The following is a 24,634-nucleotide window of genomic DNA, read 5'->3' on the forward strand; positions in this document are numbered from 1 at the left end:
TTTATATCAGAAGGCTTTCTTCGTACCCTACGTATGAATTCATCATCATTATTAAAGATCATAGCGCAGTGAGGTTCTACGTAAACATAAACGAGGAAACAGGTTTTTGTACTTTTGCATAGTTAAAGTGATCTTATTTTGTTTATCGCCTTGCCACAGTATTTGATCAAATCACTTAAGCCGACGGACGAAGGGAAAGTATTTTCCCTGCTTAGCATACTTTACATATCATTTGTTTAAGGAATGCCGAAACGTTGGATGATGAAGGCGTAAAAAGGACCTGACAAAAGAATACTGCGGCTATATTTGTAGTGTAGAAAGTTCACAGTTTGCTACAGAGAAAATTTATTAAATAAGTTTTTGATCTAGCAGTGTTTAGATTTGATAAAGCGTTTGTTAACAATGGATTTCATGTGGTTTGATGGTTTTATTTATGGCTTTTTGTTTTTTGTTTTTATTTATTTTTTCTTCTGTTCGTTTATCAAAAATAACATTTTTTTGTAAGCGATTGATTTCAGAGGTAATGAACGATAATGAATACGATTAATATCTTTTGAATCCGAGTACATTTTCAGCAGAACTGGTTTGTTAGATGAGAATGTTCTTCTTTTCTTTGTTTTCGGAAATTGATAGCTCGTTGGAATCTATATAAAGCCTTTGGTAGGTGAATGAAGTGATATGGTAGTGATGATTCGGTCTTTTTGATATTTTACGGGAAGGGCTCGCTCTTTTGAATTAGGATGTGAGTAGAGTATAAAGACAGATTGTAACGATAGTTACCGTTTAATGAACATTCAGAAACTGACAAAATAAATGATTCTTGATTCTCATAGCAAAGCTTTGGAAGTTTGCAAAAAAATTACGCTCATCGACGAATATCAAAAAAATTTCGCCGGCGGTTTTTAACGAAATAAATCAACACTATTACTTGTGAAATTTATAAATATATTAAAAAAATACCCTACAGTCTCAAACAAAAATATAGTCAGACAGACAGTTTTTGATCACTATTGCGTATCTAATGGCAGTCCTATGTAACCTCAAGTAACAGACGGCGACCGGAGAGTTCGTACCGCATTCTGCGACACAAACTTCACCAACATCCCTTACGGACAGGGTAAAAGAAGAAATCTTATTCTTCGAAACCAAACACTTTGGCAGTTGCATTTTTTTGTGAACGTTTTTATTTATTTATTTTTTTATTGAAAAGTGATTGATTAGTTGGTTAAAATGGTTTCAAGTGTTTGGTTATCGAAAAAGCTGCTTTTTATTGTCGCTGCAGCTGTCATTATGGGTGTCTTTTTGTTTTTCAACAATTTATACAAGATCGATCTTTCTTTAGTTAATTTACCATCTGCTGCTGATTTAAAAGACTCTTATTGTTCTACGCCCACTAATTATGTTGTACCTCCTCCTAGAATTGCCCAAGCGGACAAGAATGCCTATGGACAGGCTAAGACCCTTCATAAAGCATTTGTTAATGAAGAGGACACTCAAGCAATCAAGTCCCATGAAATTGTTTTGCTTTTGGGAAGCAATGGAAACACAGGCTCGTTTGATCCTTCCATCATGGATGATGTTTTTGCCAACCGTTTGCAATATGTCAAGGAACACAACTATAACTTTGAGTTTGTAGATTTAAATGGTATTAACATGCCGGCTGTTTGGGGCAAGATGCCAAGCGTGATTCAAATGATGGAAAAGTATCCGACTGCGAAATGGATTTGGTGGTTAGATCAAGATGCCTTGATTATGAATAACAGCCAATCCTTACAAGACTTGTTTTTGTCTCCCGAGAAACTCAAATCTTCTTTATTGACGGATCAACCCTTATGGAGTCAAATCATAACTGAGGAGAAGAGACGTACTCCCTCTGCCTATGATAATGAGATGATTGAGAATGTGGAATTTTTGATTTCTGAAGATCACAATGGTGTAAATGCTGGAAGCTTTCTCGTGAAAAATACGGAAACGATGGCTCTATTCATGGATTTACTAACAGAACCTTTACTTGTGGATTACAAAGTTGTGCGTCATGAGCAAGATCTTATCGGATTAATGCTTCATCACCATCCTCAGCTTGCTGCCAAGTTTGGTATCTTACCGCAAAGATATTTGAACGCCTATCCTCATGCTCCTACCGACATGGAATATCATCCAGGTGACCTGTTGGTACACTTCGCTGGATGCTGGGTTGAAAATAAATGTATGGATCTTTGGGAAGAATTCAAGCAGAAATTGGTGTAATTTGTGCTTCCATCGACCTAATCTCCTTTGCTATTAATTCCAAGGGGTGTTTTGTTTTCATCTACTTGTGCATATATACTGATTTTATGTGTATTACTACCGCATTTTGTAACATTTTTTATTGGGTCAGCTCTGTTGCTGACTCTTCAATCAGTCCCCATTTATAATATTTATTATTTTATTTAGTTTTATATTTTCCTTACTAATCGCCTCGTTGGTCTGGTTTGATTTGAATACATCTTTCCATTGTTATTCTCTTTTATATATATATATATATATGTATGTATTTTGCAGTTTAAAACCTCTCTTACTGTAGTTTGGATAGTAGTTTGACTTTTAAACCGTTTCTTTCTTGTAAAGTGAATGTCACTATAAACTTGCTAAAGCACAAGACAGAGTAGGGAGTCGTTACATTTCAAAGAAAAGGGTTTACAATTCGGACGGGTCCTAATAGCAAAGTGAATTCCCAAAGCGATTTCAGGATTTCTAGCCTTTGCAAGTAAAGACTGGTTGATATTGATCGAACCAAAGAAAGATCATAGTTTAAGATAAATAATTCTCATAAAAGCTTACCATCAAATGGAAAACGAGAATGAAACCTTTGTATCCTTCCACTGCGTAGCAAGAGTCACTTTGATGACAGCAACATGGCGACTTCAATCTGATGCAAAACCAGAATCCAAAATGATACATTTACTTTTAAACCTAAACGAACAATGAATATTGAATTGAACTACAACTCCTAAATCAACTACAACTCTTGTATAAATTTCCCTAAAAAAATGAAATCCTTTATTTTTTTACGTTCTATATAAAATGCTAGTCTAGGAAAACTCGATCTCAAAAAAAATTCTAACCGAACCGAACTAAACCATGATTAAGTGAAATTATGCATCATTTATGATTTATTGATCGGCACTAGGAGCTCTGGCGTTGGTGGCACCGACAGTGGAACCCCAGGCAACCAATTCCTTGGTGCAGTCATCAGTGTGGTTGTAGCATTCAATCAAAGTAGGACCCTCCTTGTTGGCAAGAGCAATTTGGATAGCTTGTTCAAGCTCTTCACCAGTGTTGGCCTTGAGACCCTTGGCCTTACCGTCCTCAGCGTTGAAGGATTCCATGAAGGCAGCGTAGTCCCAGTTCTTGATACGGTTGTAAGGACCGTCGTGGATTTGGATCTCAATGGTGTAACCACGGTTGTTGATTAAGAAGATGATGACGGGGAGCTTGTGGAGAACCATTTGGGCAAGTTCTTGACCAGTCAATTGGAAGGAACCATCACCAACCATGATAACGGTTCTTCTCTTGGGGGCAGCAATAGCGTAACCCAAAGCGGAAGGAACGGACCAACCGATGTGACCCCATTGCATTTCAATTTCAAACTTGGCACCTTCGGGCAAGTTCATTTGCATACCGTTGAACCAAGAGTCACCAGTCTCAGCGTACAAGGTGGTGTTGCCGTCAATGACACCTTGGATTTGGCGCATGAGTTCTTCACGGGTAAGGAGCTCCTTGGGGTTAGCGGGAGCATACTTGAGCAAGGCAGGCTTGATGCGAGCATACTCAACCATGGTAGCGTTCTTCTTGGAGACCTTGTCGGCCAAGCGGCTCAAGAATTCGTCCATCTTGACACGGGTGAATTCGTAACCGGGCAAGCTGACGTGCATGTAGTCAGAGTCAATGAATTGATCGGGGGTAGGGCCGACCTTGTAACCGTTGGAAGTGTAGTCGTTGAAAACGGTACCGGCACCAATGAAGAAGTCAGCGAATTCGCCGATCTTGTCAGCGTTACGGGTGCTGCACAAGCCCCAGTAGACACCAGCGTAGTTCTTGTATTCTTCAGAGATGAAACCCTTAGCGTTGGGTTGGACAACGACGGCGGCATCAAGGGCTTCAGCCAACTTGAGGAAAGCCTTCTCGGCACCAGCAGCACGGAGCTTAGGACCAGCCAACATGAGGGGCTTCTCAGACTTGGAGATCAAGTCAGCAGCGACATCAGTGGCTTGTTCGAGAGAGGCCTTGTCGGAGGTCTCGGGCTCGATGACAGCGCTGATGGGACCAGGCTTAGGGCAGGGTTGAGTAGCCATGTTGGTGGGGACTTCAATGTAAACGGGCTTGTGTTGCAAGATAGCTTGACGGAGAGCGTGGTCAATCAAGCGAGGGGCCTCGTGAGCGCGACGGAGGGCAACAGCGGCGACAGTGAGGTTCTTGGCAATGTCCATTTGGTAGTCAAAGTTGTGAGTACCAATGGTGTGGTGCAAGATGTGGGAGGAGTTGATGTCGTTAGTGTTGGGGGCACCACTGATCAAAATGACAGGGAGGTTCTCAGCATAAGCACCACCAATACCGTCGAAGGCGGTCAAGGCACCGACGCTGTAGGTGACAACAGCAGCGGAGATACCGTGAGCACGAGCATAACCCTCAGCAGCGAAAGCGCAGTTCAATTCGTTGCAGCAGCCAATTTCGGACAACTTGGGGTGGTACTCGAGGTAGTCCAAGAGCTTAAGGTTGTAGTCACCGGGAACAACAAAGTGGTTGATGATACCAATTTGGCTCAATCTTTCGGCAAGATAGTCACCAACAGTGAATTGAGTTTCCTTGGTCATGTTGAATAAGAATGTGTGTTTGATGATTGAAAACGAAGGATCTCAGCAGGTATTTATAGGACTCAAGGCTTTCCCGGAATTTTCCGGCGCGAAGTGAAAATCGTTCGGCATTGATACTTTATCCCGACAATTTGTTGTCTTGCTTAGCTATCACTGTCACTTCTTAAGGGGGTTTGTGGAACGTATCCAGGCTCAACCAATCGGCGTCCAGGACAGGTATCCGGGGCACGGAGGTAGAAGTTTTCGCGAAGTATTGTTACCTGAGTAGGAAAAAGGAAAGAGGCTAGTAGAAGGAGGTTGAGAAAGAAGAGAAGAAATATTACAATAAAAGAAAAGAAATTGAAAAAAAAGGATTTGTGTATATACATTTTTTAGTCAAATTTTCCAAGATTCCCAGCGTTTGTTACCAGAATCAAAAGCGACGGTGAGGATGACTAACTTCCTATTGGCTGATATTGACAAATCAACTGAAAAGTGGGCACCAATAGGTGGCTAAACTTGCTTAGGGAAATTTTCATTGGCAGCTAAAATATCTAGAGTTTGATCTAGACCGTACCAGATTTGTGCAAGGAAGTTCGATGTACACGCGACACTAAGCGTGCATTTTGTTCTCGTTCTCGTCGGGGCAGAGAGTAGACGACCCGGCGTGGTTAGGAGGGGAACGTTTTCGAAAAAGCCAACGTAGAGCAGGAGGCATAAGCAGGCGGTGGCAGAAGATGGTAGACGATGGAAGTTTCGCTACAAGAACAGTTACAGATATGATTACAATTCAATAATGATATAGATAGATAGAGAAGAAATGAAAATGAAATGAAATTTTGCTATTATAGATATAATTATAAATAATAAACGACTCGAATCGGTAGTCTTTTGGGATAGTTTTCTTTGCTTTGCTTTGCTGGGTCTTGTTGTATCTTCGCTGGGGACGGACCTTTTTTCTTTCTTTCTTTGGAAAAGACAGGGAGAGAGAGGTTGTCGATGGTATTTTGTGCAGCGTTTCGAGTAGTGTTGGAATATGCTAAATGGAATACAGAGGGGGAACGTACGTTTGAAAACATAAACAAACTTGCAAAAAATAAATAAATAAATAAATTTAAAATCAAAATCAAAATCAACAGACGTAAACAAATACATAAACATGAAATAAAACCAACCCACAAACAAAACTCGAAATAGTTTCAAGATATTTCCGTTCAATTCTTTTTTACAGCCCAATTCTTTGATATAATGTTCAAAATGACAACAAGAACATCCATTCTATACGCGACGCGACGAGTTTCTTCAACTGTACATTTTTCGACGCGTTTTTGATAATTGTCAAACAATAATCAATAAAAAACAAAAAAATCCAACTTCTCTTTCATCTTCCATCGCGTTTTGATTAATCGCGTCTTGATCACGCAAAACACACCGCCGTATTCGATTCTCAACCTCTCTTATGGCGAAAGACACATACCCATTGACTCATTTATTGTCAATCCCGCTTATCACTTTATCCTCCTCGTTTACCTTTGCGCTATTTGATCGCTGATAACTCTGTTGCTGTTCTGGCTTATCATAGATTCTTTAGGCAATATTTACAGTTTCCAACTAGACAACTTTGTATCTTTTTGTTACTCGTATGGTTTCTCTTGGGAAATGCCATTTGAAGACTTGGTTTTTCTTTTTTTCTTTCCAAACAAGTAATGAAACTCGTTTTTTTTTTGTTTCTTTATATATTCATTTATTTATTGATTTTTCTAAATGAAATGCACATTGGAATACCCACTGGAATGAAATTCTCTTGATTTACGTACGTCCTATCGTCTTTTTCTTTTGTTCTCTTTCTGTCACCTGTTGTTCTTTGCCGGGAAATCCAAAATTGTACATAATTGGCTCTTGGACCCATGAAACACTTCTTATTCCTTCGATAAAATACAACCTTAACCTTATACTTATCGTTAGATAAAGCGAAAGATTCTCGATAAAGTTACACGAGAATTGCAAATGTTAGCAATGAATGATTCAATTGCGACATAGTCAGTCCCTGTTATAAATTACGCCCAAGCCGCCTTTTTGTCTTTCTTCCTTTGTATATACATCCTTTGTTGAACATTAATAATCCATTGAAAAGGATTCTTTCATTGTTTTCCTTTTTCTTTTTCTTTTTTTTTTTTTTATCTCTCTCTAATTTTTTTTTTTCATCAATCTCTTTCTCTTTCCTTTCCTTTTCTTGTTTTGTTTTTTCTGCTTGTTGAATCAGGTAAACGAAGATTGTCATATTATCGTCCTTGTTCATTTCGTTTCGAAAAAGTCCATCGTTCACAGAAAAGCACAAAGGTTTTGTTTGCCTGTATTGCTTTTTCTTCTTCTTTCTTCATTCTCCATTTACTCTTATTTTTATTTTTATTCTTATTATTCTTTTTATTTTTTTATTTTTTTTTTTTTTGAACCCAGATGAAGAATTGTCTCTTCATTTCAATTCATCTATAAAATGCCCAGAGGATTTAATCAACATCAAAATGATTTTTCAAAAGAGTCCAACTCATCCTCCGAAACTCCTAACCAGCCAACGTGGTATTCCAACAGCCCTTTTGTTGCTTCATCCACAGTAGAGCGAGTCGGTCACTCTGTTGCACAGGACAGTGATAGTGAAGTGGAGGATGCTTCCAGCCTGAATAGCAATCAAGACAAGAATAAAAATGTACATGAACAAATCAAGGGCGGAGGCTCCATTCATTCAACGAACCATCCTAGTGGACGTATATCCCTTGAAGATACCAACGAACTTGGTAAAACGTCTAAATCCAAGTCCAACTTCTTTGTGAGGTTCCTAACCTCATCCTCATCTTCCTTTGATTCTACTCAAGCAAATTGTTATTACGATGAAAACGGTAAAGTCGAAGACTCCATATACTCTGAAGTTAGGGCTTCCGTTCCTCCCACTGACGATTACTCTAAACCCGTGAATACTTGGAGAACTTGGGTGCTTACTACCCTTTTTGTCATTGTATTTGCCGCTGTCAACCAGTTTTTCAGTTTACGTTACCCTTCTCTTAGCATCAGCTTTATCGTTGCCCAAATTTTATTGTTTCCTCTTGGCAAACTTTTAAATTTGCTTCCAAATTGGAAAATCGGTTACCGTCGGTTCTCCTTTTATCTCAATCCCGGTCCCTTTAATACAAAAGAACATGCTACCATCACCATTGCAGTCTCTTTGACTTCTTCCACCGCTTATGCAACAAACATCTTATCTGCACAGACGAGCTTTTACAACCAAGACCTCTCTTGGGGCTACAAAATCCTTGTTGTGCTGACTTCTCAGATGCTTGGTTACGGCTTTGCTGGCCTCACCAGGCGCTGGATTGTCTACCCTGCCAGCATGGTTTGGCCGCAGACGTTGGTTAGCGCCGTCCTATTTCGAACTCTTCATGGCGATGCCGGTAACGAAATCGGTGAAACACAAGACGGAAACACTACTGCTAATGGTTGGTCGATCTCTCGTTATCGTTTTTTCGCCTACATTTTCATCGGTGCTTTTGTTTTCTACTGGTTTCCTGGTTTTATTTTTACAGCGTTGTCCTACTTTACTTTCTTATGCTGGATCTGGCCTAAAAATCGCGTAGTGAATCAGCTCTTTGGATACAATTCAGGTCTTGGTATCGTTCCTGTCACTTTTGATTGGCAGCAAGTTGTATACAATTCTAATCCTTTGGCTTCCCCTTGGTGGGTCATTAGTAACACCTTTGGCTCTGTCGTTCTTATCTTTTGGATTGTCGTCCCCATTTTGTACTACAAGAGTGTTTGGTTTTCCAATTACTTGCCTATGCTTTCTTCCTCTACATATGACAACACTGGTAAAACCTTTAATTCTTCCCGAGTTTTAAACTCTGATTTGTCGTTTGACCAATCAAAGTATGAGTCCTATTCTCCTTTGTACATGCCCATGTCCTATAGCATGTCTACTGCATTGAACTTTGCTGCCGTCACTTCCGTCTTTACCCATTGTATATTATACAACGGCAAGGATATTTGGCAACGCCTTCGTGATGAACGCGGAAAGTTTGAGTGTGTCCATCGAAAACTAATGCGCAATTATCAAGAGGCTCCTCAGTGGTGGTATCTGGCTTTATTTATTATTACATTCGGTTTATCTATTTTTACGATTCAATATTACGATACACAATGTCCGGTATGGGCTTTTATTGTTGCAATGCTTATATTTATTATAAATTTCATTCCTCAAGGTATCCTTGAGGGTATCACGAATCAGCATGTTGGTCTCAACATCATCACCGAGCTAGTTGGAGGTTATATGTTACCGGGGAGACCTGTAGCAAACTTGATGATCAAGCTTTATGGCTTCATCCCCATGAGACAGGGACTAGAGTTCTCAAGAGATTTGAAACTGGCTCAATACATGAAGGTTCCGCCTCGTATATTGTTCTACGTCCAAATCTTCGCTACTGTCCTTGGTGGTGTTACGCAGGTGGTTGTTCAAGAATGGATGCGTTTTCACATTAAAGATATATGCACTCACAAGCAGAGTGATGGCTTCACGTGTCCGAATGGACGTTCCATTTATAATGCTTCATTGATTTGGGGAGCTATCGGCCCGGAAAAACTGTTTTCCAAAGGAAAACCATATTATCCTTTACTTTACTTTTTCTTAATCGGTGCAATAGCTCCATTTTTTACATATGTGCTGTACAAGAAATTCCCAAAATCCTGGTATGGTAAACTTAATGCCCCAGTCTTCTTCACTGGACCAGGAAACATTCCTCCTGCTACGGGTATCAATTACTCGTCTTGGGCTATTGTAGGATTCGTTTTCAATTTCGTGATCCGCAAAAGAGCTGTACATTGGTGGACAAAGTACAATTACGTGTTAGCTGCGGCGCTTGATGCAGGCGTAGCAGTTGCTGGCGTTGTTATTTTCCTTTGTGTGTCCTATCCTGGGGGAAGCTTAAACTGGTGGGGAAATTCCGTATACAAGAATACATACGACTGGAAGAGCATGCCTTACCGTTCTGTGGGTCCAAACGAAACATTTGGTTATAGCAACTGGAGTTGAGCATCTTCGTTTCAAGCATAAAGGTATGATTAATGAGACGCACAACTGGTGTATGTGTGTCGGTGTGTAATTAATACAAATAATGTGAACATTTATATTGTACAATACAAGATTTAGCTAGCAATTTATCGTATCTTAACAAACATAATCAGAATTTTGTTAGATGCCAAATCATAGATAGATAATTTAATTTTGTTATGTTATGTTTTCGATTTTCTTTACAACATGCGTTCAAGAAGCTAGGAACTTGTTAAAATTGAAGGATGCTTTCGTTTGTCGACAAAAATACTTAAAACCCGTACATATTGAACACTTAAAAAACGGTAGAAAGAAATCTTATACAAAGTTGGTTTGTTACTATATGACCTTACAAGAGAATGGTATGAAGAACGAACTAAAAACGGATGAACTGTAGTTTTTTCAATCAGCCACCTATACGATAAGTAAAGCATTCAATGTAAATGTATTCAATAGACTGAACAACCCATTACGGTGTTATCGAAACACACAACACTGCTTAATGAAGTATTCACTTTAGTTATCAATGTTCGATACGTCACACATCAAGTTCGCCAATAAACGCAAAAACACAAGGCAAATTATTGCTAAGGAAGAAACAATTTCATGCATGAATCATGAAAATCATAAAATGCTGAAATTTCAAAAAGTTTCTCATCAATTCGTATGAATTGCTCATTTCTTTGCTATTTTTGCTTGAGCTTAGTAAAGGCAGAGACTTATATATAGCAAAGAATTTTCCAAGCAGAAATGAATATACAGACATACATTCATTCATTTTTTTGAAGACAATTTTATAATCATGAGTTCAACAACCGTCCTTGAAGCATTTCCAAAGTTAACGCTTGACCAACAAGCAGCACCAGAGTCGAACAACGAAAACCAGGAATTTTCATTTTCCAAAAGCGTCTTTAATGGTCATTCTACAAGAGTACCTGATGACGAGAAGCTTGTTGTGAAAGAGAACGATGGTACCTTAACAAAGTATTCTGTTCCTAAAGACTATGAATACGCAGACTTGCTTCCCTCATTCCCAGATACCAAGGACAAGCCTCTTGATGAAGTCGAATATCACGATCGCGGACTCCATGCTGATCCAAGTTTTTCCAACCTATTCCGAGATGTTACAAAGATCGAGCATCTTGGAAGAGACCTGGGAACTGTCTTGCACGGAGTTCAGCTGAGTCAACTAACTGACGTACAGAAGGATGAGTTGGCGAGACTCATGGCAGAACGAGGAGTCGTTTACTTCCCCGATCAAAAACAATCCATTGAGGAATTTGAATCGTTGGGTTTGTATTATGGTACACCTCATATTCACGGTGCTAATGCGATTCCAAGAAATGATCGCTGGAAAAACTTTCATGTTGTGTATACCGACGATAAAAACCAATCGGACACGGTCCAAAACGTCCCTCAAATTAGACAAATTCACACAGACGTTAGTTTTGAAGAACAACCTACAGCACAAACTTTCTTCAAGGCTCTAAAAATCCCCAGCCAGGGTGGCGATACCGTGTTTTATTCAGGATACGCTGCTTATGAGACGCTTTCCGAACCCTTAAAGAAATACTTGGAAGGTTTAACATTGGTACACTCTGGTGTCGAGCAGGCAGAGATGAGACGCAAAGCAGGACATGCTACTCGCCGAGAGGGAATTCTGAACGCTCATCCAATTGTCCGTACCCATCCAGTAACGGGATGGAAGTCTTTATACGTTAGTCCTTCTTTCAGTCGGTACATTCCTGAAGTGCCTAGAGCGGAGTCTGATGCGATTTTGGACTTTTTGTACCAACATATAGCAACTTTGTCTGCTTCTTCAGTCAAAATTCGATGGGCTGAAAACGGTGTGGTTGCATGGGACAATCGTGTAGTCGTTCACCGTGCAACATATGATCATTACCCCCAAACCCGTCATTTCATTCGTATTGCAGCCCGTGGTGAGAAACCCTTTTTGGACAAGAACAGCCGTCAGCGCAAAGACGTGCTTTCGGAATCAAAGTAACGCACTAGGCGTTTAATGACAATAATAACCAACTTCCAAATATATTCTATTCAAAATGACTAAAAGATGAATCGTACCCTTTGTAGTGCCCTGAAACCGAAACTAGTATACATATATAAACATACTATTCAAACCACTCTCGCAAATAGTTGTCAGAGTAAGCGTTTCTTTTGACATACAGGTTTCATTTTCGTTTCCAACGATATGAAGCGTCATGTTTGTATTTCTTGGACTAATTACTTCGCTTCTCAGATAAAATTTTTACAAACGAGATCAGTCTGGTAATGTTGGGCATTTAACAGTTTGAATCACTGGCTATATGGAATGAAAGGCGCTATGCCATTCGAAGTACCTTTTCAGAAACTCTTTTCCTTTCCAAAGGCTTTATGCATAGAAATGGAGAGAATCTAACAAGTACTTCGTTGAGCACACTCATGTGATAGTGGCGGATGCAAGTGGTTTTAAACAATAAAAAACAATGAATATAAATGACACGAGTTGGTCATTTGTAAATGCTTTTAGTTCACATTGAAGCATAAAACAAAATGTCCTAGACACGCAAATATCAGTTTCAAGATCTTGAAATACAACACCCGTGATATGGCCACCAGACTACCGCTAAAATATTATCATGTAAACCGCTAAAATATTTTATTAAAGCGTAAGTGCTTGAATATACATAATGGTATGGTCTGTTGAAAAATTATCGAGCAAATACCACTTGTACTCCACAATATCAACGCTGGTGAGCGTATATAGATATTTTCTTTAATATTGACAGGCTTAGTCCAGTTTATACCCGTAGAGTGTTGGAATGGATAAAAAGTAGAGAATACGTTACAAAAATCTATTCACTTTGAGTCAACTGAATAACAATTAACAAATAGTGGTATCATCTCGGTTTGAAATGTCAAAAATGGAGATGCATGAGCAAGAAAGAGCGTTTGAAAGTTCTTCTGGCAGCGAAAAAGAAAACGCAAATGTATCCCTTCAGGAAAGGTCGCAATACCCTAGCGTATACCCCGATGAAATCTTTTTGGTAGACTTTGACATGGATGACCCTGAACGACCTATAAACTGGCCCACCGGGAAAAAGCTAGTACATACAGCGCTATATGGAATGACAACGTTTGCCGCTCAATTCAACAGTACAACTATGTCACCGACTGCTGGACATCTAACAAAAGTATATCCCATCGGTCAAGAAGTGGCCACCCTCGCTACTTCGCTTTATGTTTTAGGAATCGCTTTTGGTCCTATGATTTTTGCTCCTTTTTCAGAAATGAATGGGAGAAAAGTGGGTGTCTTTTTTCCTTTCTTTATATCCATGCTACTTACAGCGGGGACTGCCAGTGCTGATAATGTGGCGGCCATTATGTGTACTCGTTTCTTTTCTGGATTGTTTGCAGGCGCTCCAATTGTTTCTTCGGGCGGTGTAATGGCCGATCTTTGGCACCCAGCGCAGAGAGCCACTGCTTTGATTTTTTATGCTTTCTTTGTCGTTTGCGGTGCTGATTTCGGTCCTATCATCAGTAGCCTGCTTTCAAAAGGTTCCGACACGGCTTGGCGATGGCCATTATGGTTTATGGTGATTGTTCAATCTGCAATCCTACTCATAAATATGATAGTGATTGATGAGACATATGTACCTGTAATTTTAGCCAGGAAAGCTCGAAATTTACGACTTTCTACAAACAATTGGGGTTTGCATGCCGCTCACGAGCAGTACAAGCTGGATGCAAAAGAGTTTGTTACCTTCCATCTTTTACGACCTTTCGCAATGTTGGCAACACCGATTGTGTTTTTTATCGCTATGTTTGCCAGTTATGTATATGGTATCCTCTATATAATCTTAACTACCATTCCCTACACTTTTAACATGTCGAGAAATTGGACAGGGACAGTTAGTACCCTTCCCATGATTGCATTCTTTTTGGGCGTCCTGATTGGGGGCGTCTTTAATATTTTATGGAATAGAAGATATGCTAGATTGCTTCAAGAGAATGGTGGACAACCGCTTCCTGAGCAAAGATTACCGATTATGATGATGTCAGGTTGGCTTATGCCAGCTGGTATATTTGTCTTTGCTTGGACTTCATACGAAAGTATTCATTGGATAGCACCTTTTATAGGTATAGCCATGATGGGTATTGGGTTCTTTATTATTTTCCAAGGGTGTTTGAACTATCTTGTCGATACTTTTACAAAGTTCGCTGCATCAGCTATTGCCGCTAATACGTTTACGAGATCAATTTGTGGTGGTAGTTTTCCGCTATTCTCCCGTATAATGTTTGAGAAGTTGGGTGTTCACTGGGGTGGAACTTTAGTAGGATTTGTTGCTCTCGGAATGATCCCAATTCCTTTTGTATTTTATTTTTTCGGTAAAAGCTTGCGTGGAAAAAACCCATATATCAATCTTGTGTCTTAGACTTTCACCTTTTTCTACGATTCTTTTTCAAAAAGTATCTATATTTAAATTATTTTCTTTTATTTAGTTAAAAAATTCCGGCTTTGAAAGGCAAGGACACAGTCTAAAAATATTTCTACATAACTAATTGTCGGTCTGGAGTATAATTTATTTAGGGATATTGCGTATAATTAAAACTAAATAAGAAATGTCTTTCAGTTTTTATTTTATCATGTTTGTACAATTAAGTAGTATACCAAAGCTATCTTAGTTTTCAACAACAAAAAACGAACAAGCTCTATAATTCCTTAGTTTTGAGCAAATGGCTTTATACTCCCAACAGAACGTCTTTCTAATCCTCAGACTGAATGCCCACTGTGTTGGTCTTTCTCATCCTATGTGAATACTGTTATTACACTTATCTAGTATTATATTGTACTGGCGTTCACACCGTGGAGATAAAAAACAGCAATGACACCTATCGATCATTTCGTAGTCTATATGGAGCTTTTGATAAAATGATGTTCGACATTATATATATACCACGAATCGAGTTTACTATTGACCTTTTCATGTTAACAATCAACAAAAACGAATATACGGAAAGTTATTGTTGAAGAAATTTCATCGGTTGTGAAAGATGATCATTCCTACTAAAAGAATGCTGCTTTTTATACTGTTACAGTGCGCAGTTATATCTGCCAAAAGAATTGGAGATCTGGAGATGCTACCAAAAGTTGAGCAACATTTGCAACAGCCAAATATTGCGTTTGAAGAATCTCCTGTTCCTGACAGTGAGCGTGCTGAACGTTGGAACTTCGACACACAATTTTCCAACATGTTCGGCTTTGCGCACTTGCCGCAAACAAAATGCTTGACTGATTGGTCTGTTGACTACGACATTGCCATCGTCGGTGTACCATTCGATACTGCAGTGTCTTATCGTCCAGGTGCGAGGTTTGGTCCTCGAGCTATTCGCACTGCTTCTTCTCGACAAACAAGTCTTAGAAGCTTTAATCCTTCTTTAAATATCAACCCCTACCGAACAAACACCAAAATCATTGATTGTGGTGACATTCCTATTACACCCTTCGATAACAAGTTGGCTCTAAAGCAAATGACAGAAGGCTATATTGACCTTTTATCTCATTCAGTAGCCACTCCCGCAGATTCACAAAACAAGCGAAATTCAGCTTTGGCAAAGGATGGAAAGTTTCATCCTCGTTTGGTTTCACTTGGCGGTGACCATTCGATCGCTCTATCGTCACTAAGAGCTCTTGGGAAACTATATCAGAATGTCAGCGTTATCCATTTTGATTCTCATCTCGATACATGGAATCCTTCCACGTACCATTCGCATTGGATGTCCGAGCAATCAGAATTCACTCATGGAACCATGTTTTGGCTTGCCAGTCAGGAAGGCCTCATCAACAATGGTAGCTCTATTCACGCAGGACTTCGTACCCGGTTAAGTGGAACTGATTATTTTGATTACGAAGAAGACAAACGAGTTGGCTTTATGCTCATCGAGGCCAGCGAAATAGACGAAATTGGAGTCAAGGGCATTGTGGAAAGGATAAAGAAGACAGTCGGTGATAATCTTGTATATCTAAGTATTGATATCGACGTGCTTGATCCTGGCTTGGCACCAGGGACAGGAACGCCTGAAACGGGTGGGTGGACTAGTCGTGAAATGAAGAGTATCCTTCGAGGTTTAGACGGGCACCTGAATATAGTAGGTGCAGATATTGTAGAAGTATCTCCGCCTTATGATGATCAAGCAGAAAGCACTGCTCTTGCTGCCGCTGATTTTATTTTTGAAATTGTTTCAATTATGGCGAAGAATCCCCTTTATGACATGGCAAGCAAACAAAGGGCATAAAGATTACATCTGAAGTTAAAAGGTCTGCCTTTTGTCTTTAGTTCGTATTTGTTATTAATGTTAACGTATCCTATGTATGAATGATAACGCTGAAATGAATCTGTAATAATAATAAAAAGAAAAAAGGAAGGCTGTGACACTATGAAATACATTTCTATTTGCATTGGTAATTTTAATGATCGCTTACTGTACGACTGCTAACTAAAAAATATTATTTGCGAAGTCGGCAATAAAGACAATATGCTTAGAAATTCTCTAATTCCTTATCATGAAAATCAAGATTGGTGTCAAGCAGCGGTAATACCAAATAAAATGCATGATGCTGATGCATGCGCCGTTTGTCAACCAACAAATTATATATGTATATCTCTCTTCAAGAAGCTTTTTACAAACTTAAAGGATCTTATAGTATGATCTAAGATGGCTAAATACGTAAAATCATAGACAAAAACGTTAAATAAAAGTCCAAACTTTTTTTTATAATTAGATATTATATCATGGTTAATGGTAAACAGTCGTAAAGAATTTAAAGTGGATAATCGTAAGAAGACTCTCTGCGGCCAAGGAAGGCAAGGATGGCAGTCGTTATAGGCACATCGCCTTCCGTCATATCAATGACTAGATGTTGGGATTCAGCATTAGAAGCAAAACCCAGGATAGCACGGGCAACTGTTTCTCTAGAGATAGGCTGCTTAATGGATATGTTACCAAGAGCAATCAGTCCAGAACTTGGGTGGTCAGTGAGGAAAGAAGGACGCAAAATTGTCCAATCAATGTCTTCAGTGCGTCTAATCAATTCTTGGTCGGCAAGGAATTTGTAGTGGTAGTAAGTAGGAAGGGCTTTGTGGATTTCTTCACTCATCTTCCTGTCGGCGGTTGTATAATGAATGGGAGGAGGTTGACTCATATCACGATTGTCAATTGCAGACACCATAATTAAACGACGCAGACCAGCTAATTTCATAGCATCATATACCTTGACAGCACCTTCATAGTCCACAGCTTTAGTTCTTTCGGGGCCTCCTTTCCCACCTGCACCAGCAGAAAATACGACCGTATCAGTTTGTGTTTCTTTAAGAAGTCCAGCAATCTCATCCGTCGATGCTTCTTCTAGAGAAAGTATTTTAGGTCGGCCACCCCATTCTTCTACATCTTCTTTGTGGGAAGCATTGCGGATCACATTGTAAACTACATGTTTGGATTCTCTGGCAACTTTTGTGAAAAGTAAGGCTACTTTTCCATGACCTCCAAACACCGTAAATACTGTCATAGCAAGAAGTTTATATTTCGTTTTCTTTAATTTTGGTACCTACCGAACGATATGCAATCAACAAGAGTTTATGAATCAATGTGGTAGATTCTTAAGTGTTTATACCAAGAATTTTAATATAAGGACGGGCGTGGGAGAACAATCTAAAGGATTTTGATTACTCATCTACGTAAAGTAAGCTGACCTTGACGCATTCCTTTTTCTTCCTACCGTTCCATGCGCTACGCAATATCATATAACAAAAGCAATAATAAACTAATTCAGAAAAGTCTTGTAGGTAAGTAATCTATGTGTATAATAAAAGCAATAAAAGAAAGTATAATGAAGCTCAAATGAAGCTAGAAATATCAGAAACCCAAGACGAAAGTATTCGAGAAAACGATGAACTCATAGATGCGTTCGGTATTGGAAGAAAGCCCATGTTCTTTTGTAGGTACAATTACATGAATTTTTTAGCCCATCAATATCTTAAAAAAGATGTAAAGAAATCTTTGAAATGAACGTAGTCTTAGTTTTTCCATTTATAATGTTTTCGTGAATCTATGTACTACAGCTTTTCACTTTCAATTCGGTTAAAATTTAAGCTCACATTGACGTTTTGATACCAACTCGCTTCTGTTTTAAGCGATGTGTATTTTTTTCGTTAAATCTACGGATCTGCAGTAACTATACTTGATCTTCTCGTAAAGAAGATGTTGCTTCAACAGCACACAATATGTTGGAAGAAATAGCTAATAGTACTTTAATCGGTTCCCATATTTTGAATCGCTGATAAAAGGTTAGAAATTAACAAGATGGGTGTTAAGAATGAATGTAAGTGCGGAGTTGGGAGTGTTATCTGTCTAGGTTTCTTCAAATATAAAGCTTGGTCACTTCTTTCTAGAAATCAGGAAAAAGAAGGGAATTCAAAAAATGGGAGTCATAAGTGAGCACCTTTCTGAAACAGGGAAAAACGATGGCCGTTCTTGGACGTTTGTCAGTAACGAAACACATTCTCCTTCATCATCAGAAATATCTCATCCGGGAAAAGAGAAAGACCAAGTCAGCGTGATAAAAGGCTTTTCTGCTTTTGATGATGAACAAGAAAAAAGTATAAAACTTGATAAAGCGGGCATCGATGAAGCTTTGGCTATTGTTCAGGATGATGATGAATTTGAACACAGTAAAGCCGAAGATGCAAGAGTTAGACGAAAGATTGATATGTTCGTACTACCAGTCATGTGTATTACATATGGCATTCAATATCTTGATAAAACGGCAATCTCGTATGCAGCTGTATATGGGATGAAAGAAGCGGTTCATATGAGTGGGAGCGCTTATAGCTGGCTCTCTACCATGTTTTATCTTGGATACATGATTGCTCAATATCCAGCTGGATATCTTTTACAAAGGTATCCTATTCATTACTTTTTGTTTATTGCATCCTTTCTGTGGTCTGCATGCGTATTGTTGATGGCGACTTGTACGAACCAACACGGACTACTTGCGTTACGTTTCCTGTCGGGAATATTCGAAGGTTGTGTGAATCCAGCATTTGTGGCCCTTACCTCCATGTGGTATAAGCGAGAGGAACAACCAATTCGAACCGTCGCCTGGTATGCGTTTAATGGGGTCTCCATAATGGTGGGTGCGCTTTTGGGATATGGAACTGGTCATATCAAGGGAAGCTTGCCCAACTGGAAATACCCATTTCTAGTTATAGGTGCAGTTTCAAATATATGGTCTTTTGTCTACATAATTTTTCCAAAGAACCCAGTACGTGCAAAATTCCTGAATACTAGGGAAAAGCGAATTGCCATTGAACGAGTAAGGAAGAATCGCACAGGAATGGAAACAAAAAGATTCAAGTTTTCGCAAGCATTGGAAGCATTTAAGGACCCTCAAGTGATTCTTTTAGTTTTTTATAACGGAATGTGCCAAGTTACAAATGCAATGTCTGTGTTTAGTGGTTTAATTATCAAAGGGATGGGTTACTCCGGAATCAATGCTGTATTACTGACACTGCCTTCGGGCGCAGTCGCCGTTGGTAGTATGGTATTTACAGGAGTATTTGCACATTTTTTCAAGAAAGGAAGAATCTTTCTATGTATGTTTGTTAGCAGCTTTACAATCGTAGGAGCCCTCATGATTTGGAAGATACCCGATTCAAATCCATGGGCCCGAGTGGTGGGTGTTTGGTTTTTCTCTCCTATCTCCTCAGGAAATGCATTGGCTCTTTCGCTGTTGAGTTCCAATATATCTGGATATTCAAAGAAAGTAACAGCAAATGCAACTATGTTTTTATTTTATTCTGTTGGCAACATAGTCTCGCCACAGCTCTTCAAACCGAACCAAGTTCCTGAATATATTGAAGGAATTCAGGCATCGCTTATAGCAACCTGCTTATTTGAAGGTGTTTTAATTCTGCTTGCAGTTTACTATATGTATGAAAATCACCGCAGGGACAAATTTCTGAAAGGTCATCCAGAATTAAACTATACCGAAAAAAACGAAGAGTTCTTTGACAAAACGGATCGAGAGCAAATCAAGTTTCGGTATATTTGGTAATCACTAGTCTTTCTTTTTCTTCTTTTCTTTTGATAGATCGTGTTTTACTATGAGCTTAAATATAAGGACTTGATGGCTAATTAAAGAAACGTAATTTTTTACTAGAAGTAAGCAAGAATACTTATAAGTGAAAAATTATTTCTATACTCATTGCGACGCAACAAGTGATTAACCGGGAATGGTTTCAGACTACCAATTTATAAAACATTTATGCTATAGTATCTCAGATACTTAAGTATGTATTGTAAATACGATTCATATTAAATTGTCAGTTGAAACAATATACAAATGATGTACAGTTAGTGGGTGTTTTGTTTGCGTTTTCGAGCAGATTAATTCATTCTCTACCTTATAAACATCTAATAAATCAAATAGGATGAGGACCTATAATAATCTATTTAAAGTCAATAAAAAAAAAAATTGGTGAATGAAATTTCTGCGCGCTAACAAGTTCAATACTCTTCCTCCTTCACAACAACCAACTGCAGCCATCCTACGTTTCGCTAGAGATTTTGATATAGCGGAAAAGAAAAAGAAAAAAAAAAGATTAGAAAATGAAGTTCGTGAAGCCAGTTATTTTCCGCGACGTCTGGCAATTCAAAACCGTCATATCACTGCAGTTTAGCTAAGCACCTGAGGATCTCGTTAGTTTAGTAGTATGGTTGGAGACAACATGGGAATTTGGGATGCTGTGGACGGTATGCTATTTTTTAGTACTCCTGTTTACTCTGTGTATTTCAGTTCATTCTTGCACTATGACTGTTTGTTTACTTTTTTGTAATATTCGGTTCTTGATAGGAAAATATATGTACTGAATAACATAAGAATAAAGAGAGATGTAATGTTTATTGAGCGTTAGACACCGGTAAACACTTAACGACGCCAAAAGCAATAAATTTATACGTTGTTTTGACGACGCTGGACTACTCACATCAACGACATAAACTTGTAAACAAATGTCCCGGTCCGTTTAGTGCCTTTCAGAATGTAGCTAAGGAAGTAGCTACAATTTATTAATTCTTCTTTCACTTATTTTTGAATCCTCCTTTTCGCCGTTCGACCCTTTTAATAAATGAACCAGGATTTATTTGAGAACCCATTTGGAATTCCTCCACCCTCTGATGATTCTTATGCAGCGCTCTCAAAATTCACAAATGAATTCGCAAAGACGATTCCCCAATATCAATTTGATTCGTTCAGAAGCAAACTGGCGAGCCTTTATGAAGCACTTACATCTAAACTTCGAGGAGGAGAGACATTTTCACAAGATAATATGTCTGAAATTCGAAGATTGTTTCAAATGACTGACGAAAAGTTTAATGACGAAGTTTAATATCCTTAGAGAAGACGTTCGTAGCCTTAGAAAAGACGTCGGTAGCCTCGGAGGACGACTGGAAAGACTAGAAGGACAATTTGAGTCTAATGCTATCAATGTTCAGGCAAATAACGGTGAGATTCACACAAGCATCCGCCGAATTGATTCTAAAGTTAACAAAACAAGAACCTTAGCCCAGAGATCTGAAAACATTTTACACAGAGTTATGGCTAGTGATACAAAGCCAATTCCGTTTGTCAACGGACAGCAACATCCTGCTGGGCTGCCTGAATTAATAACTATTTCTGACATTGATGGTCTAAATCCAGAACAATTGAAAACATATCTAGAGGGATATGGCGGTAACTATGATGAGAATGAGCCACGAGTATTTCAAAAAAAAAGCTTTCTGATTACGTCGGTTTTATTACGCCCCAAGAATCCCGTTACGAGTTTTCAGATAACAATGAACCTTTTGAAAATGCAGGAAATAAGCGGGTCACAAGGAGTAGCACTCGTCAATATCGATGAAGTTTTACGATTAGGGATATTAATTTCATAGCACCGCTTTCACAGGCTAAAGCATTTCCAAACTTGTACTTATGAGCAATGAGAAGTCTCGGTCATATGAGACTATCTGACACCAAACTCACAGCTTACTCAAGTAAGGTAGCAGAAACTTCCAAGTATGGTGTACTCGTTACCTTGATGGTTACGGAATCCGCTATGGACTTGATAGAATAATCAAACCAAAGGAGCGTCTTTGTATCGGCATCGGATTTACAACTAACTACTAATATTGAGTTTTGATTTTCGATTTTCTGCATTTAAGTAAACTTCTATAGGGGTCAGACTTTTCTTTTCGTTTTTACATCATAATAACTAACCTTCTCAATAATTGCATAAACTTATTTATTTTACATCTTTATAGCAAAGGGTGATGGAATACTCCAACCCGATCATCTAAGAAATTCACAGTATCCCAGGTAAACGCTCGAAAATGCAGACAATGGAACGAATCAGTAAATGAAATGAGATGCAGTACTATTGTCACCTTGAATCATGGATTATCAATGGTCGAATAGAGAATTTGTTTGACTATTTGATTTTCTATTACTATTTTTATTCACGTCTTTTCAAGTCGTCAATTAAAAGAAATTTCACTTGCAATTTGGTTTGTTTTTGTAAATCACATTTTTACTTCTTATTTACATTTTAAGCTCAGCTGATCACCTTTGCTTTAAAGAATTTAACAATGTCCTTTCAGTTCGTTATTTTTGTACATAAACACTGCCTGCAGTACCTTGCCAGTACTCATAATCTGTCCTAAAGTGATTCGATTCTGTACATAAAAAATTAATTTTTTTATACTACTTTTTGTACATAAGAAAGATGGATGAGGTATAGGTGTAGGTATTCAAGACGAAAAAATGTCCATGAACGATGGGGATTTATATACGAATGAATTCGGTATTGCTCCTCCAAGGCAGATTATACAAGATATGTAATAGTTTATAAAAGCATGAAAACTACTCATTCCTGAGATCCTAATGGATTAGGAGACACTAAGGCACGGCCATAAAAGACTTAAAATAAAGGGCGTAAATATCGTAATACGCTAGAAGCGACAAGGATTATTAAACGAGTCGCTTATAAAATAAAAATGGTAAATCAAAGAATACAAGCAACTGATAGGAAGCTACTTCCATCCGCTTGAAGTAACTAAGGCGCAATGCGACTCGTAAGTAGAAGGGGAGCAGAACTATGTAATGTATACCGGAAAACCACCAAGAACAAGGAATGCCATATTTTCTGGTAAATTTTTTCTATAATAAATGAATTGAATTTACAAGGTTGAAAAAGAAGTATGAAGTTTGACTTTACAGATCATTCACATCGCCGATACAACCCTCTGAATGATACATGGGTGTTGTGTTCTCCCCATCGTGGAAAACGACCTTGGCAAGGTGAACAAGAAGATATAGTAAAGGATGAAGTACAAAACTATGACCCCAGCTGTTATTTATGCCCGGGAAATGATCGAGCAATGGGTACCAAAAACCCCAATTACACAGCGACGCACGTCTTTCGCAATGACTATCCAGCAGTCAAAAGGGAACAACCTGATTTAGTGGAAGAACAATCCCACGAAAAAGGGCAGACACTCTCCTTGAAGTCCCGTTTGCAGAAAACTCAAGGTGTCAAGGGCGACTGTTTTGTCATTTGCTTTAGCCCTAATCATAGTTTGACGCTTCCTCGTATGGAAATAAATGCTATTATGCATGTTGTGGAAACTTGGAAGCAACTATGCTTTCAGTTAAAAACAGCGTCTTCTGAACGCATGCACTATAGATACATTGAATTTTTTGAAAACAAAGGTTCGGCTATGGGCTGCTCAAATCCTCATCCACATGGCCAGGCCTGGGGCTTGGATTATATTCCAACGAATGTTGGTGAAGAAATAAAGAATATGACTAAGTATTTCAAGTCCTACGGTTCACACTTACTCGGCGACTATGTCAAGCTTGAAATGGAAGAAAAACAAAGAATTGTCCTTGAAAATGATTCTTTCGTTGTACTCGTCCCCTATTGGGCTTTATGGCCTTTTGAAACTTTGTTGATTTCAAAAGAGCATTTGCATTCGTTGATGGATTTCCAAGAAAAGCATGTTCAAGACTTGGCTTCTATTTTAAAGCAATTAACTACGAAATACGATAATTTATTTTGCACGAGTTTTCCCTATTCCATGGGAATTCATCAAGCACCTCTCCACGGCACCGAAGATGAATGCAATAACTCTTGGTTCCATATGCACTTTTATCCTCCTCTATTGAGGTCTGCTTCAGTAAAAAAGTTTTGTGTTGGATTTGAAATGTTAGGTGAAGCCCAAAGAGATCTGACTAGTGAACAAGCCGCTGAACGCTTGCAAGCACTTGAGTGTACAAGGCATTACCTAGATACCCTAAGCTGAACCTTGATACGTCCAATTTTCAAACATATAAATATTAATTTTTATTTTTTCATTCTAATTTTCCATATGTCACATTGCAATTGCATCGACAAACAAAACTGGATAAGAGTTCTAAATACTAAGAAACTTTAACAGGAAGATATACGAGTATATGTATATTCGTTCAATTTAACCTTATATCTATCGAAATAATAGAACTTCTATTTAATTATAATAATTCGTGCGAACTTACAACTACTTTATGATGACTAAGAATATTAGTCAGCCAACAATGAAGATTCGCAATTTCTTTCCACCATTGACATTGGAAAAC

General features: G+C 38.6%; 10 protein-coding genes across 10 annotated transcripts; 8 read left to right on the forward strand and 2 right to left on the reverse strand.

Moving 5' to 3' along the window:
- The first annotated feature begins 1,086 nt into the window (after nucleotides 1-1,086).
- Nucleotides 1,087-2,541, forward strand: SOCG_01121 (alpha-1,2-galactosyltransferase Gmh1). Its single transcript, XM_013163541.1, has one exon. The coding sequence runs from the start codon at nucleotides 1,231-1,233 to the stop codon at nucleotides 2,245-2,247; it is 1,017 nt and encodes a 338-aa protein (XP_013018995.1). The 5' UTR covers nucleotides 1,087-1,230; the 3' UTR covers nucleotides 2,248-2,541.
- Nucleotides 2,542-3,016: 475 nt separating this feature from the next.
- Nucleotides 3,017-4,952, reverse strand: SOCG_01122 (pyruvate decarboxylase). The gene has a single exon (XM_013163542.1). The coding sequence runs from the start codon at nucleotides 4,851-4,853 to the stop codon at nucleotides 3,153-3,155; it is 1,701 nt and encodes a 566-aa protein (XP_013018996.1). The 5' UTR covers nucleotides 4,854-4,952; the 3' UTR covers nucleotides 3,017-3,152.
- A 1,903-nt stretch (nucleotides 4,953-6,855) lies between these two features.
- On the forward strand, nucleotides 6,856-10,185 carry SOCG_01123 (glutathione transporter Pgt1). Its single transcript, XM_013163543.1, has one exon. The coding sequence runs from the start codon at nucleotides 7,327-7,329 to the stop codon at nucleotides 9,904-9,906; it is 2,580 nt and encodes an 859-aa protein (XP_013018997.1). The 5' UTR covers nucleotides 6,856-7,326; the 3' UTR covers nucleotides 9,907-10,185.
- A 337-nt stretch (nucleotides 10,186-10,522) lies between these two features.
- On the forward strand, nucleotides 10,523-11,984 carry SOCG_01124 (alpha-ketoglutarate-dependent sulfonate dioxygenase). The gene has a single exon (XM_013163544.1). It carries the CDS (start codon nucleotides 10,727-10,729, stop codon nucleotides 11,927-11,929), a length of 1,203 nt encoding a protein of 400 aa, XP_013018998.1. The 5' UTR covers nucleotides 10,523-10,726; the 3' UTR covers nucleotides 11,930-11,984.
- A 641-nt stretch (nucleotides 11,985-12,625) lies between these two features.
- On the forward strand, nucleotides 12,626-14,556 carry SOCG_01125 (spermidine family transporter). Its single transcript, XM_013163545.1, has one exon. The coding sequence runs from the start codon at nucleotides 12,837-12,839 to the stop codon at nucleotides 14,355-14,357; it is 1,521 nt and encodes a 506-aa protein (XP_013018999.1). The 5' UTR covers nucleotides 12,626-12,836; the 3' UTR covers nucleotides 14,358-14,556.
- A 4-nt stretch (nucleotides 14,557-14,560) lies between these two features.
- SOCG_01126 (agmatinase 2) lies at nucleotides 14,561-16,687 on the forward strand. Its single transcript, XM_013163546.1, has one exon. The coding sequence runs from the start codon at nucleotides 14,977-14,979 to the stop codon at nucleotides 16,216-16,218; it is 1,242 nt and encodes a 413-aa protein (XP_013019000.1). The 5' UTR covers nucleotides 14,561-14,976; the 3' UTR covers nucleotides 16,219-16,687.
- On the reverse strand, nucleotides 16,415-17,644 carry SOCG_01127 (uncharacterized protein). The gene has a single exon (XM_013163547.1). The coding sequence runs from the start codon at nucleotides 17,486-17,488 to the stop codon at nucleotides 16,745-16,747; it is 744 nt and encodes a 247-aa protein (XP_013019001.1). The 5' UTR covers nucleotides 17,489-17,644; the 3' UTR covers nucleotides 16,415-16,744.
- Nucleotides 17,645-18,158: 514 nt separating this feature from the next.
- Nucleotides 18,159-21,037, forward strand: SOCG_01128 (allantoate permease). Its single transcript, XM_013163548.1, has one exon. It carries the CDS (start codon nucleotides 18,401-18,403, stop codon nucleotides 20,033-20,035), a length of 1,635 nt encoding a protein of 544 aa, XP_013019002.1. The 5' UTR covers nucleotides 18,159-18,400; the 3' UTR covers nucleotides 20,036-21,037.
- On the forward strand, nucleotides 20,971-22,696 carry SOCG_01129 (uncharacterized protein). The gene has a single exon (XM_013163549.1). The coding sequence runs from the start codon at nucleotides 21,355-21,357 to the stop codon at nucleotides 21,910-21,912; it is 558 nt and encodes a 185-aa protein (XP_013019003.1). The 5' UTR covers nucleotides 20,971-21,354; the 3' UTR covers nucleotides 21,913-22,696.
- A 416-nt stretch (nucleotides 22,697-23,112) lies between these two features.
- Nucleotides 23,113-24,555, forward strand: SOCG_01130 (galactose-1-phosphate uridylyltransferase Gal7). The gene has a single exon (XM_013163550.1). The coding sequence runs from the start codon at nucleotides 23,218-23,220 to the stop codon at nucleotides 24,319-24,321; it is 1,104 nt and encodes a 367-aa protein (XP_013019004.1). The 5' UTR covers nucleotides 23,113-23,217; the 3' UTR covers nucleotides 24,322-24,555.
- Nucleotides 24,556-24,634: the final 79 nt, after the last annotated feature.

Source organism: Schizosaccharomyces octosporus, assembly GCF_000150505.1.
Source record: "Schizosaccharomyces octosporus yFS286 unplaced genomic scaffold supercont6.2, whole genome shotgun sequence".
Classification (NCBI taxonomy): Eukaryota; Fungi; Ascomycota; class Schizosaccharomycetes; order Schizosaccharomycetales; family Schizosaccharomycetaceae; genus Schizosaccharomyces; species Schizosaccharomyces octosporus.

Excerpts from the sequence above, each read along its gene's own strand:
- SOCG_01121 (XM_013163541.1), top strand. The coding sequence starts at position 1,231 with ATGGTTTCAAGTGTTTGGTTATCGAAAAAGCTGCTTTTTATTGTCGCT.
- SOCG_01122 (XM_013163542.1), bottom strand. The coding sequence starts at position 4,853 with ATGACCAAGGAAACTCAATTCACTGTTGGTGACTATCTTGCCGAAAGA.
- SOCG_01123 (XM_013163543.1), top strand. The coding sequence starts at position 7,327 with ATGCCCAGAGGATTTAATCAACATCAAAATGATTTTTCAAAAGAGTCC.
- SOCG_01124 (XM_013163544.1), top strand. The coding sequence starts at position 10,727 with ATGAGTTCAACAACCGTCCTTGAAGCATTTCCAAAGTTAACGCTTGAC.
- SOCG_01125 (XM_013163545.1), top strand. The coding sequence starts at position 12,837 with ATGTCAAAAATGGAGATGCATGAGCAAGAAAGAGCGTTTGAAAGTTCT.
- SOCG_01126 (XM_013163546.1), top strand. The coding sequence starts at position 14,977 with ATGATCATTCCTACTAAAAGAATGCTGCTTTTTATACTGTTACAGTGC.
- SOCG_01127 (XM_013163547.1), bottom strand. The coding sequence starts at position 17,488 with ATGACAGTATTTACGGTGTTTGGAGGTCATGGAAAAGTAGCCTTACTT.
- SOCG_01128 (XM_013163548.1), top strand. The coding sequence starts at position 18,401 with ATGGGAGTCATAAGTGAGCACCTTTCTGAAACAGGGAAAAACGATGGC.
- SOCG_01129 (XM_013163549.1), top strand. The coding sequence starts at position 21,355 with ATGACGAAGTTTAATATCCTTAGAGAAGACGTTCGTAGCCTTAGAAAA.
- SOCG_01130 (XM_013163550.1), top strand. The coding sequence starts at position 23,218 with ATGAAGTTTGACTTTACAGATCATTCACATCGCCGATACAACCCTCTG.